The sequence below is a fragment of the Sceloporus undulatus genome, chromosome 5 (genome assembly GCF_019175285.1).
Source record: "Sceloporus undulatus isolate JIND9_A2432 ecotype Alabama chromosome 5, SceUnd_v1.1, whole genome shotgun sequence".
NCBI classification, from domain to species: Eukaryota; Metazoa; Chordata; class Lepidosauria; order Squamata; family Phrynosomatidae; genus Sceloporus; species Sceloporus undulatus.
In genome coordinates this window covers 143,817,119-143,831,982 of record NC_056526.1, presented here as the reverse complement: position 1 = coordinate 143,831,982, position 14,864 = coordinate 143,817,119, and the positions used below count along the sequence as shown (strand labels likewise).

Sequence of the window (14,864 nt, the reverse complement as noted above, 5' to 3'; positions counted from 1 at the left end):
TTATTTAGTCACTAAGTGGGTTAAAAATGACAAAATATTTCCAAATCACTCCTGGTAGGGGAATTTAGTACATTGACTTTTTGAGAGATGTGATGGAATGACCACCAGGTCAATTACTTGCAGTGAGAATGTGCATACAGATGCTTACATAAGTTGTTTTATTGGACTGCCAACTTCTAATATCACCTATACAGCACAGCAATGTTGGCTGAAGGATTCTGGAAAGTAAAATCCAGAAAAATAACATTGCCAAGCAGTAATGTATACCCCAGCTACTAACATAAACATGCATGGTGTTTCTCCCTTCACTCTTATGATACAGTATTAATAAAATAACTGAGAACAGGGCATTCAGATGACATATTTTAAGTTTCCAGCAGTACCATAATGATGGTGGACCAAAGCTTTCAATATTCAAATACTGGCGAATCTTAGGTCTTTATTAGAACTAACCAATTAGAAATATATATTATAATCACAATCTTATAGTTACCTGCATGATATATGTGTTGTAGGCCTGACCTTCCCAAACAGATATTTTGAAATAGTCTTGCTCAAATTGAGGTGCATTATCATTCATGTCTTGTATCAAGACTGTCACCCCACATACAGCTGAAGTTAAGTCATTTTGTGCTAACACTGCAAAATGGACTTTTTTTCTGATTTCATAGTCAAGAAAGTCAGCTTCTTTTACTGTGATTTCACCTGTTCCATTTGATGAAAACAAAGGGGTGGGTGAGAATGGTTATATGTTCAGAATATACAACTGTATCTACCTGTAACTCTGTTATTATATATTGTAATGCACAATCACATAAATACATACATACATAAACGGTGAATTTTGCATAACAGAAAAATATAAACAAATATTAGGCAAATAAATCTGCAACTAAAAGAGAAAATTAAACACTAGTGTCATTAGAATGTTCTCTTTTTAACCACTTAAAACTGTAGATCTATAGAGTACATTTCCTTAGTTCAAATCATTTGCTAAATCAGCATGCAGAAATTAAAACCATAATGGCAACTTGGCAAAAAGCAACCATTTAAAAAATCTTAATAAAAGTATTTGTACCAAGCAATCAACATGAAAGTGGGACAACATCTGTTCTTTATTAGGCCAACTCAAGAATCATAGTGGGGGGAAAAGGCTGATGAAAGACATCCACATGAGAGCTTGTGGCACCCTCTTTATCTTGGTCAATCATTACTATCCTGGTTACCAACATTTACAAGGCAAGGAATCTTAAACCTTTTGCCACAAACATGTGACTCCACCACAAGCAATTGGTTGAGAACAGAACACTTCGTCACGATGGGTGCATTTCAGCTAGAGAATTAATTTTCCTTTCCTTGTCTTTTGACATTTTAGTACATAATTTGTTCATTCTTATCTATAGAACTATTGCACCAAGTTTTTATGACTGGTCTTTTCCAGTCACCTAAATATTACGATTTTCTTCATTCAATACTCTTTCCACTTTCTTCTCTACCCCATATCCTTACTCACATACTTCCTTGTTCATTTAAAGACTGTGAATTAGATTATGGTTCTCACCTACTTATGCTCAGTGGCAACTGGTGGCTCCCATGCCAGTGAGCAATGAATTCATTCTAGGTTTTAAATCAGGCTTTAAAAGAGTTATTCTAAGTGTGGAATCCTTTCTCCCCAGATAGTTTCAGCACTCTGGATACTTCCTTTAAAGTTATCCAAAACCTGGAATAGATTCACTGCCCCACTGACATGTCAGCCAACAGCTGTAACTAGTTATGATCCAACATCAATGTCTGCTCCCTTCTTGCCAGCCACAAGACAAGACTATCTGTTAAGCAACTTACTGGAGATCTGTGAATCAGAAGACTCTCTTATGTGCATGGGAAAATTGAGTTGGTGGCTTAATTCCTACACCAACAAAATGCTTTCTGATGAACCATCTTATATAAAGTCAAACAGGCAGAGAGTAATTGAAAAGCTAGTCTATTAGACTATAACTCTCCAGATTTCTCAAGCGAGAGAGTCCCAACAGCCCAAACTACTAATGTTTGAAAACTGAAATATGAAGATATGCAGCTACTCTACTGAGCCTTACTTAGGACCAGTACAGACCAGCACTATGCGCTGGCCTGGGACCAAAATTAGGGCTTGGGAGAGCAGAGCATCCGTACGCTTCCAAGCCCTACCATGTTGTCCAAGCGCCATCTTTGCACACCACAGTTTACAAAGCATGCATGACAATGTTTCTCGTGCGCCATGTCCAAATGGTACGGCGCACAAGGGATGTCACTGTCCAGGGCGCTAATGGCACCTCAGCAGCAGTGGAGAAAGGAGCTGCACTTTGTGGCTCCTTTTTCTTTTCTTTTCTTTTTCCCCCAGTGGCTCCTTTTTCCAGGTGCATTGTGGCTGTGCCACTTGGTTGCCCCTTTCTCCTTATGTGTATAGGCTCTCAGAAAATCATCAAAAAGTCCTTCAGTAGTGCGTTCCCATGATGGAATGCAGGTGCAGTCTTAAAGTATAGTTATCTATCTTTGGTGTGGTACAGACCTCACAAAAAGGGAGGCCTGCCGGCACCTCCCCCCCCCCACAGGGAAGCTGCAGCCACCAAACCGTGCAGCTTCCCTGCGGAGGAAAAAGAACCTGCGAAAAGCTGGTTATTTTTGCGCCACCACTGTGACGTCCGGTGTGACATGCTGATGCTATGCATCCATCACCTAACAATGGTGGCGCCTGTATACACAGGGCACCACCATTGTTATGGTGCCGCACCGTACTAGGGTTAGGGACCTTGCAGTTGCCGCACAGTCCCTTAACCCTAGTACGCCGCCAGCATGGCACATTTGGCACGTCTGTGCCGTGTCTATAACAATCTGAACACATAGGCCTGTGTTTTCCCCAGCCTGGTGCTGTCCTGTATAGATGACAGAGCCAATAGCCCCAGGCCAGAACTGGCCAGTCTGGATGCTGATCTAGTGGTTCCGGCCTAACTGTGATTCAAAGAAAACTTTGCTGTGACAGCTGGCAGACTGCACAGTCCTGTCGCCACCAGCACATCTGTTCTGAATGCCCCTGCCATAGCCTGTGACATGTGGGTGTACCCAGGCACCCTGTTTCTGCCCTTACAGTGGGGGCCTTCAAAGAGGATGCAATGATGGTGTCAGATAAGTAGAGTATGGCAGTGGCAGATACGCAGCATAGCAGTGGGAAGGCATGTTAACACCCGCCTGTCGTCATACCAGCACAGGGTTGACCCATGGTTTCCTGCCTATCTGTATAGGCTCTTAGCCAGTAATCTATAAAAAAAATTAATATTTCAAAATTTAATAGTCTCCTCCATCTTAATCATCTAAAGACTTCTTACCAAAATGTTGACTCTATTATTAATATTATTTCTTTACGTAGCCTTTAATTATTTGGGTATATACACATGAGGCACATCCTGGTGTGATTTGTGGCTGCATCCTATTCAAAATTTTACAGACCAACAAAGTACAAAATGAGGCTGTATACAGCTTCATCTGCACTGCAGAAGTAATCCAGTTTGCATAAAGAAAAGGGGGTTTAACTGTCCTGGCTCAATGCTATGGAATCCTGGGATGTGTAGTATTTGTACCACCATAGCGCTCTGGCAGGGAAGGCTAAATATCTCACACAACTACCAATTTTCCGAATTCCATAGCACTGAGCCAGGGCAGTTAAAGTGGTGTCAAATGGGATTATTTTTGTACTGCAGTTGTAGCCTACGTGCTATCATACTGCGGAATAATTATGGTAACAATATCTGATGTTGCTAAAATAATTTTTCCTCCTTCTCCCAGTGGAAATGGTTCTTTGGATGCCCATGAAAGAGATCCTGATCAACAAAAAAGAAAAAAAGCACAAACAGATTGTGTGTGTGTGTGTGTGTGTGTGTGTGTGTGTGTTATGTTTTATTATTTTGCTTGATTTTGTTCTGTTAGTAATGTGATTGCTGAAACCATCATATGTAAATGTTCCCAAATGTGCTCTTGATTTAGATTAAATAAGACAGTCATGTTAATAAAATAATTGATTATTAAAAACATACTTGAGGTTTAACTAAGCAGTAGATCTCTCTCTTTCTCTCCAGCCACAAGGAAGTTATGTTTTCAGCAATCAGATGGTATTCATTTAGCACACCGCAACTTTACTCAAAAATGGAACATTTATGTGAAAATCTTTTTAAAAGGTTTACTTTTATGTTTCAATGCATTTTCCACAAATATAGAGAATGTTTACAGCCTTTTTCATATCAATATTTGTAACACTGAATATGGATATGAGAAATCCCACACTAAACTCTCCATGATATTCAGTAATTAAAAAATTGATGTGAAATTTACAATCATTCTGTCTGATTGAGAGCATACCTCCTGTCCAACAGATTTTCTCCATATACGTTACTGAAACAGGACAGTGGACCCAATCAATGTGTGTCCAGTGATTTACTGGCGATTTGGATTATTTATTTTTTTTTAAAAAAACCACCCTAGCAGGAATTTGGAATGGAGAACTATGTTTATGGAGTTATTACAGAACATCATATTATATAAGGTGGGATTTATAAAGCATAATGCTATATATGGCTTGGCTCACAAATACCTTCTTGACTATCCCCTTTCCATCAAACTGTCTGCCAATGTGCCCACTTAGTGAGCTTGCATGAGGAGATATTAATATGGGTGAGAATACAGAAAGGCATTAGAAACTGAGAGGCTCCACAGTGTTTGCCCTGCTATTACTGCCGCAGCAACCAAATGGCGGCAATGATGCGCTCCCCCTCGGGAGCAAAAAGAAGCTGCCAAAAGCAGCTTCCTGGAAGGGGCATGATTGGCATGCTTGCGTGCCCTGATTGCATCACTTCCGTTTGGGCGCTGCACCACCCTCACGGAATTATGGTGCTGCCCATGTAGACGGGGGTGAGCCATGATGGCGGCCTCCTTGTGTACTAGGGCTACTGGGCATGTAAATGCCCAGTCTCATCTAGCCCTAGTTTGTGGTGAGGATGCCGCAAAGTGCCAAACTTCTTTTCTTTTGAAGTGCAGCTTATTTTTGTGACATCCAAGTACTGTCGTGCTATGTCAGGAATTCTGGTAGTTGTAGTCCAAAGGTAACTTTCCCAAACACTCCCCTACATTACCTAATCAGAATCTTCTCTATACATTTGCATCATCATGCCTCAAAGTGGAACAGTGCTGGTATAAAAACAACAGTTTGCCTTTCCTTGTAGTCTAGTGAGATTGAGAAGAGATTTTACAGCCATTTTGCATGGGATATTAGAATGACGTCTCACAGACCTCTTGAGACTAGAGTTGTACCATTTCACAGTCTGTTGATGGCAACCTGAATTTTCCGAATGCAAAAACTCCTTATATCTAGAAAAACTGCATATCAGAGCATAGGGCCCCTGGGGCCCCCCAAAATGAACAGGAGAGTGAATGTGGGCCACACTCCACACTTTGGTAACCTCTACTTGTTGGAGCTCTTGGCAGGCAAATACAACCACCAGAAAAGGAGGTGACCAGGGCTCTTGGAGATTCTCATTCATAGGATTACTGTATTCAATGCTTTTTTAATTTTTGTATTTCAGAATGTTTTAAATGTATTGTTTTAAAGTAGGGTTGAAATAGGGTGTGAGCTGCTTTGGGTCCCTGATGGGAGAAAAGTGGGATATAAAATAAATAAATTGACATTGACTTGACAGCACATAACAACAACATGGTTACATCAGATGTTAAAAGGAATGCACATTTTCCCTTCCTCAACAGCATTTCTTCAGAAAGGTGTGTCTGAGCAACAAACATGAAAATAAAGCCATATTTACTTTACAATGAACAATCATAAAACAAAGCACACTAAATAGATTCACCTTGGGGTCATCATACAAGTAAGAAAAATCACATGCCATGGCACACAGGTGTTTTTCACCATTTTAGGGAACAATACTTCTCATAATGGGATTAATAGATTTGATTTTATCCAAGCAAAAATTTGAAGGAAAAAAAAAACGATTGCAGTCATATTGTATTGATTAAACAAAGGAAGCATTTGCAACTTTGTTGGATTTCTGTTATTTTGAGCAGTGGGTTTGCAACACAATATAATAAAGCCCATTTCAAAGTATTTCCTCTGTAGACTCCAAATAGTTATATAACTTGAAGACAGAAGTGATGGCACCTAAGGGCTACCTTTTTATAGTTTTAATACTTTTATCACTATAGTAAAGTAAGAATGAAAAAGAGTTCTTTTAAAGGACAGTAATTCCTGCAAAGAGAGCCAGCAGGGTGTAGTGGTTTCAGTGCTGGTCAAGATTCTGGGAGACCAAGGTTCAAATCCATGCTTGGCAATAGAAACCCACTGGGTAAATCATAGACTCTCAGCCTCAGAGAACAACAGCTGCAAAAGTAGCTGAGAAAGCGCCATAATAGATTCACCTTAGGGTCATCATAATAAAACTCCTGCAAATTTACAGAAATTTAACCATAATCTATCCAGACTTTTCTTTTCCACTGAAAGGGGGAGGCTTAACTGACCTCAGCTCTGGCACTAGTATCATGTGGAAGGAAACAATTCCTATCAAGGTTTCATTTTAAGAGCACATCTCTGTTAGGTTTAAATGCCAAAATCCAGCTTTCAAAGGCACGTAAATAAACTAACACTAACCACTGAAATAATGTTTATAGAAAGCAATCACAATTCCAATGTGGAAAATATTTTGCCAAAGCCTCAAATGATTTTAGAACAGATGCAGATAAATAAGCTATTTTACCCATGATGGGATGGATGGAGAAAATATCTTCATGTTCACTGATGATTCGGTACTTTAAATTCTTTCCCATCAAACTATGGTCATAAGCAGTTACAGTAAGAACAGAAGTACCTACAAAAACAAGAATATTTTTCAGTGACTAAAAGTTGGACCAACAGTTCATATATTTCATGCAAGGTGATTGCTTAGCTATCCATTTCCTATCCATCTCCTTTCACATTGTTTATATGCTGACATAGTATGAACATGAATTATTCTTGCCTTTAAATAATTCTGGACAGACTAACAAACCAAGTTTATTCATCAGACTAATTCTAGAATATTAGCAATCTGTATTTTAGCAAATAAGATTCTGGTCTAAAATCTGAACAAGACAGAGGAAAATAACAAAGATTAAGAAGGGTTTTGGGATTCACTAACACTAAGAATTCAAGACACATTGGTCCTGAATAGACAGGCGAAAATGAAGCTGCTTCGGGTCACTTTGGAGGTATGCTGTTTAAATGACACATGCATCTCAAGAGGCCAAAAGCTGCGCCAAAGCTGCACTCCAGTCCTTAGGATTGGAACATGGCTTTGGTGCAGCTTCCAGACTCTTAGAACACATGCATCATTGAAACAGCATAACTCCAAAGTGACCTGAAGCAGCTTTATATTGGCCTGTCTGTTTAGGCCCATTAACACTTTTTAAACACATAGGAAATTGGGGTGAGTGGGTCTCCATAGTCCTATTCTTGTGTTCTGTTTGCTTGAAGAGGTTCTGCTGTACTCTCCTTCTTTCTTTCTAATTTAAAATTAATTTCAAAACAGGCACAGGAATTGTTTACTCCTCTTTTATTTCCTTCTATTCATTCTTATTTTTTCTTTCCCTCTGAATTATCTCTATGCAAAAGTGATTACTGGTGTAAGACAGAATGTAATGTTTGTAAGTGTAGGTGAGTACAGTATACGACCTAGCAAATGCTAAGATCAGCACATACCATGAGTGCATATTTGACACTTAGTTTTATTGATGCAGGCAAATATCTATGTCTATGAGTAAGGCAGAGGGGAGAAAAGATGAGATGAGGACATGGAAGAGGTGATACCCAGCGGAGTGGTTTTTACAAACTCTAGAAGGAGAAGAGTGGCACTTTCTTAAGGTTTTGGTTCTGAGCCACAGAGACATATGGTACTTCAAAATGATGGAGAGAAGTTTGAATGAGTAGATTTCTTATACTTTCCTACTAAAAATGTGACAATGAATCTTTTGACAATGCCACTGTGAGAAAGAAGGTCTCATTTCAATAATCTATGGGCCATATGGCAAATTGCTTTTTGAAATGAAACATTTAAAAACAGTTTGTGATATGTACTTATGGCAAAGCTTAAGAATTTTACTTTTCTTGGCCCCCAACTGCCCCAAACTCTGATTAAGAGTGAAAGGGGTGTTCATGCTGTTCAAAGAGAAAAGGTCAAAAACTACACTACTTATACTTTTTTGGTGTGGTGAGAATTAGCCTCGAGATGTTTCAAAGAGATATGCACAGTTTGTTATTAACATCAAAAGAAATATCCCATCCACAGAAATCCCTAAATCAGATGAGAACTGACCTATCATTCAAAGAGCATGAAATAAACAACCATTCTGTTTGCAGTGCAAGTAGGAGGAATAAACAAAATATGAGACATTATTCTAACTAAACACACCACGTTTAACTGTGACTAAGTTTAAAAAACATTTACCAAGACAAGTTTTTGTTAAGATTTCATCAAAATTTATCAAGATTAAAGCTTTCAAAATTTTAGCCAGTTGTGAAACCAATTTTGTAACATGGCAACTGATTTTAATCAGTTGTGATGGATTCAGGTTACTGTACATTGACCTTTTCCAAATGAGATTTTATTATATTCAGTAAATACAAACAGATTTACATTTGGAGGCAGCAATGAAATGTAGTTTGTAGCTTGGCTTGCAGCTAGTGTTAAACTGTCTCCCTATTTGCTTCTAAACCAGCCACTTATGCGATAACATCTATGAACCAGGGGATATCAAAAATCCTAATGTTTATTTGAAATTACCAACAAAAAACATGAATGATTTGAAATGGTACATACATTTTAAAAACCCCAAATGGTCAGGTATACAAAATAAAGTAAATATGGGTGTGTCCTTGAATATTAGTTAAAGTTACTGGGATTAATTTCTAAAAAAAAAAAATAGTTTATGTATATTTTCCCTTGTACCAGGTTCAAAAGAGCAAAGACAGAGAGGTTTTTTCAAGCTGATACTCTCACCAGATGCATTGGGCTACAGGTCCCACCATGCACAACCAGCACAACCAACAGCCATACTGGTTGTGGTGATGGGTAAAGAGCACCAGACTGGGGAGGGTTCTTGTAAACCTTATCCTGCAAACAGTTGCTCTACTATAGCCAGCTATTTCCATATGAAAACAAGACACTGCTTACCCTGTTTCACTGTGGTTTACCCCCAAGATTTCTTATTATCCTTATTTATGTCTATTACTATTCAGAAGCAACGTGTTTCACCTCTTAACCATAACCACATTTCTATAATGTCAAGCTACACCCCTTACAAGGTCTTATTTGTAACACTTTGTTTCAGTATCAGATTAATTCATAGAATTCTAATCACTGTATGTTCATCTACTAAAAATCTTGTAAATAAAATCAGGAACAAAGAAGGGAGGGGAACCATTTGTGCAAGGAACCTGCTGGTATTAATCTTGGGAAAACACGACAGAGTTTCAACATAGATATATTGGTTAAAAAGTCACAAACCTGTTTAGTGGAGCAAAAAAAGGGGGGGGGAAGAAAGCAAAAATAAAAATAAAAATTAAAGCTGTGGTTAAAAGCATCTTCTTTCCAAATGAACAAACGCATGGTTCAAACAGGGTTATGGTTCAGGCAAGTACTACAAAGGTTAAAGCAAAAATGGTGCTCAAGAGATTTAAATGTAGACAAATCAAAATGATTGCCTTTAAAATAAGAAGTAAATTATATGCACACACTCTAGAAATTATGAGAAAGATTTTAACTAGTTACTATTAATCATCTAGATGAACAAACACAGTACCTCCGATTAAAACTGTAAAGGTGTGCTGTTAATGGGAAGACATTGAACAGGCAAATTTAATGTTCCAACAAATTTTAACAAATTATGCGGTTAAAGGTACCATAGAATTGAACATTCTATCAATGGTAGTGTTTAAATAATACAAGATACACAAACCTGCTGCATGTTTTGTGCACTGAGAGTTGTGTAGCCCAATTCATTTTTAACTTTTTAAATCTAAGCACAGATTCTATTGATTTCAATGTGCCTTCATCCCAAGCAAGTGTCCTTAGGACGGTAGCCCTAAAAAGCAATCCTAAGGTGAGTGGAAGCAATCTGCTGAACCATCTACTACTTCCAAACCCCCACCAGCTCATAGAATGAGAAAGGAGGTTTTCTCAGTTGAGTGGCTCCTTTCTGTAACAAGTCCCCTCTTCTAAAGAAGCCAAGCCAGCAGTAAAGGGGCACAAAGGATCCAAAGCCACCTTCATCATATACTTCTTCCATTGCCAAGGATGACACTGCTACTATTAGATTATACCCGCAGAGCACTCTGCAAATAACTAGGAGTAGGCATGGCACCTTGTTAGCTCTCAATCCCATCTTAAACTCCATCACTTTGTGGATTTGGGGGGGTGGTCAGATTGCTTTGCCTAGTTCTACACATGCTTTTATCTATAATGAGTGGAATGATTTTGAAAAACTATTTTCAATGTGGTTTTGACAAAGTTGGAAAATAAGACTTGCTGTATATGTGTGTGCGTGTGTGTGTGTGTTAATCTCGCATGATAAATTTATATACACACACACACACACATATACATATACGTGTGTGTGTGTGTGTGTGTGTGTGTGTGTGTGTGTGTGTACACCTCACATGATAAATTATGTTTAACATAACAGCAACTGATCTGGACCATATGCCCAGAAATACACCTGAGCAACTAACAGAAACATGATCTGGTTAGGATTTTGTTTTAAGGAATCCAGGACACGACAATGCAAGTTTCTTCAGTTTCCAAGTTCTATGTTGAGGTAATAACTTTATTGGAACAACTAAAATACCCAAGATTTGCAAGATTTTGAAACCAAAGTTTTATTATCAGACAAAATAGTCTTTAAAAGAGAGAAAGAGAAAAGGTGAATGAAGAAAGAAATAGCCCAGAGTCACATGGCTGTCCTCGGATGGTATAAGAGATGATATAAGAGAAGTGGACATAGGGTCTCATGTAAAGCCCCCAGGACCCTGGGCCTACTGGGATAATGAAAAGCCAAAAGGATGGAGAGGGGACAGGGAACTATATATTATACTCTAGCTCCCCCTACATTTCTTCTTTCCAGGAAGTTAATTACAGCAGATCTATAGGAACGGTTTTGCAAAAGAAACTCAGGATTAAGCCCTAAACTGTAACGGATCCCCTGTTTCCTTTAAGAAGGTCTTTGTGAAATTTCACCACTTGTGATACTCCAGATGATACAGAACTGTCTGCAGTGCAGGAATACATTTGGCCCTCTGTATCCACAGATTCTTTATCCACCATGCATGGCTTGAAAATATAATATATAATTTCAAAAAGCAAACTTTGATTTTGCTATTTTACATAAGGGACACTATTTTACTATGCCATTATATTTAATGAGCCTTGAGCATCCATAGATTTTGGTACCCACAGGGAGCCCTGGAACCAAAACTAGCAAATACCAAGAGGCCACTGTACATAATTCAATGTACTGAATTATGGTACAAATTATGGTTACTCACCTGTTTTACTATTTTCAGGAACCACTGCTTCATACTGGGCATGACTAAATGAAATCATCTCTGTCTGTGCTTCAGAATGAACAGACAAAAGTGTAGTAGCTGTTCTTGCTGGCACACCTTGATCTGAAGCTGCTATCAAAAAGTGAGCAACAAAACCTTCATGGAGTACAGGTTTCTGCAGAGAAATTTCTCCTGTGTTTGAGTTCAACTCAAACATGGTTTCTGGTGTCACAAACATAAAATTCACAGCCCCATTCAGCCCAAGGTCTATATCGCTGGCTCTTACAGTTGCTATTGTATGATTTATAGGTGTTTGAGTCGATATATATAGTTTGACAGGATTTTGTAGGAAAAAAGGACTGTTGTCATTGACATCATCAATATGCACAACAATGCTAACACTTGAGCTCCTGGGTCCCAGGACACCAGAGTCTGTTGCAACAGCCTTAAGAACATATTGAGATTTTCTTTCTCGGTCAAGGGGTTTAGTAGTAATTACAGCTCCAGTAACTCTGTCAATAGCAAACATGCCAAAGGTGTCATCAGTAAGAGAATACATGACCTGTCCATTTAGACCCTCATCTGCATCCACTGCCAGCAATTTAACAACTGATGAACCTTCCCCAACATCTTCTCTTACGGTTGTATGATAATGGCTCTTCAAAAACAAGGGGCTGTTGTCATTTTCATCCAGGACTGTGATCTGTAGGTGGGTGACAGAACTTCTTGGTGGACTGCCCAAGTCAAAACATTCAATAACCAAGGTGAAATTGCTGTCAACCTCTCTGTCTAAGCTGCAAGTGGTGAAGAGGTCTCCTGATGTTTTGTGCAATGCAAAGTAGCCTCTAACATTTCCACCTTTAAAACAGAAAAAATAATTATTATTTTGTTCACACAAAACTCCCAGTCTGAGCACTCTCATTATGGTAAGAGTGGGGAATCCTTTTCTCTGTTGAACAAATTCTCAGGGGGTGAATTTCAATCTGTTAGAAACTGCAGGGGGTAGGCCAGAACTAAAAGAACTCTCCTCTTTTCTGGCTGCATCTGCACTGCAGAAATAACTCAGTTTGACACTACTTTGACATAGAGCAATGCTATGGAATTCTGGGCTCTGTAGTTTTGTGAGACACTTAGCCTTCTCTGTCAGGGAGCTCTAGTGCCCAACCACACTACAAATCCCAGGATTTCATAACATTGAGCCATGGCAGTTAAAGCAGCATCAAACTGCATTATTTCTGCAGTGCAGATGCAGCCTTTCTCCCTCCTCACACCTGGTCTGTGACTATAATAAATATTTATCTAGCTGTCTTTCTCCCCTGCCTTGTTTTCTGACATCTCCTCTTTCTATTTCTCTGGCTGCCACAGAAGGGAGATTACTTCAGCCAGATATCTGAACTGCTTACTTGCAGAAGGCCTTCTGAATTTAGGGCCAAGGGGAGCTGAAGTCCAAAATATCTGAGTGTTATCAGGTTGGGAAGGAAGAGTTAGATTCTAAACTATGCTCACAGAGTTGTTAAAGCTTCTGGTAAATTAGAGAAGGAATACAGTTCTTTGAGGGGGAGAAAAAGTATGTAACTTTGGGAAATTCTTGGCTTATAGAATATAATGATTTAGCCATAGAAGGACATAAGTTCTATATAAATTAGTTTAATGTACTGAAGAATTAAAATACTAAAATAGTAAAGGAAATGTGAAACTTTCCAGGATTGGCTGGGTAACATCGGAATTTTTTTTTATTATAACTGACATGATAAAACATTTCACCTTACCAATTATTTGGTACTGCACTGTTCCATTATCAAAAGCATCTTTATCCACAGCCAGCACAGTCATGATAGTTGAAGGCTCTTGGTTTTCCATAATTTGAATTTCATAATTTGGAAGAAGAAACTTGGGTGTATGGTCATTTTCATCCAGTACTCTAAAGATGACAGATGTTATACTGGATAAAATGGGAGTTCCACTGTCTTGGACCAGCACTGAACAGGAAGGCACATATGAGAGCTAATTTATAACAGCAATGGAAGTTACACTGCTAATCAATAATATCAATACTATCAGAACATTAAACTGTACATAATATTAGAACATCAAACTGTACTCTTAAAAATGCACTTTTAAATTTCTAAATACTATATGCTTATTGTCTCATTAGTTTTGTTGCAATCAAACTGCTGAAAATTTCATCAATGCAGATCTCATTTAAAAATTAAATTTAAAAGCAACATTCAGTCTTTGAAGAATACATGTAATGTCATTAATCTGAAGTCAACAATACCAAATTCTTAATGCAGCAAATCTGTAGTTTTACCTTTAATAGTAAAGAACTCTTGAGTCTCCCTGTCAAGGGCAATGACTGTTGTAATCTCTCCAGTCTTTGAGTTTATTTGAAAAGTCTCATATCCAGGTCCTGGCAAAATTTCATATTGAAGCAGGGAATTGATTCCTTAAAATACAAAAGGGAACTCAATAAATTGTAAACATATCAACTACAGTACTAATAGCCTTGGTATTGGTATGCTAGATAGACTTCCTAGATCCATTTTTACTACAACAACTTTGATTGCTTTTACAAAATCCCTTCTGCATTATTTGATTGAAAAACAAAGTCACTGTAGCTTTAGAAATGAATTTTAAGATAAACATAAATTCAAACACAAAATCTACAAAACCCTGCCTGTCTCATGAGTTATGTGAATCCAGACTGACTTATACTGCATCAGAAATCACCTTTGATGAGGTGGGAGAGAAATTTGCATTAACAAAATGTTGTTGGTTTTGTAGACATTTATCCAATTCATGAACTGTAAGACTTTTAATCCCACCAATGGTACTATTTTTCCAGGGTGGTGGTATTGTGTACTCCTGTTAGGCAAGAGACTACTATACTCACAGAGTACCAGGAAGGGTCTCTCATGTCAGAAAGGCTTTTGCTGATGAGCCAGAATATATGTGTCAAACAGCTACTGGGCAAGAGCAATAGTAGTGGAAGGTACTACTGATAGAGGACCTCTCAGAGACAAAAGCAGTGGCACTATAGCTAACACTTGTTAGTACTACATAGAAAGCAGCACAGTAAACCCCTTTTGAATATCTTTTATCATAAAAATCCTATGATGAGACAATACAAAATGAAACAAGAGATAGTGTCAGAAGATAAAATTCCCAGGTCAGACAGGCACTCAAACTGGGGTAGAGCAGAGGACAATTACAAGTAGCAATGTGGCTAATGGTATAATTGTGTGTGTGTGTATAATCA

The 14,864-nt window shown here is 38.3% G+C and overlaps 1 protein-coding gene across 1 annotated transcript in view; it reads right to left on the bottom strand.

The window, feature by feature from the left end:
- The window catches only part of DCHS2 (dachsous cadherin-related 2), a 122,905-nt gene that overhangs the window by 13,389 nt on the left and 94,652 nt on the right, over positions 1 to 14,864 (bottom strand). The window contains exons 11-15 of the mRNA XM_042469673.1: positions 13,917 to 14,051; positions 13,375 to 13,584; positions 11,606 to 12,463; positions 6,786 to 6,896; positions 494 to 705 (exon numbers count right to left, since the gene is read on the bottom strand). Coding sequence (XP_042325607.1) covers positions 494 to 705; positions 6,786 to 6,896; positions 11,606 to 12,463; positions 13,375 to 13,584; positions 13,917 to 14,051 — 1,526 coding nt within the window. The remainder of the gene's footprint in view (positions 1 to 493; positions 706 to 6,785; positions 6,897 to 11,605; positions 12,464 to 13,374; positions 13,585 to 13,916; positions 14,052 to 14,864) is intronic.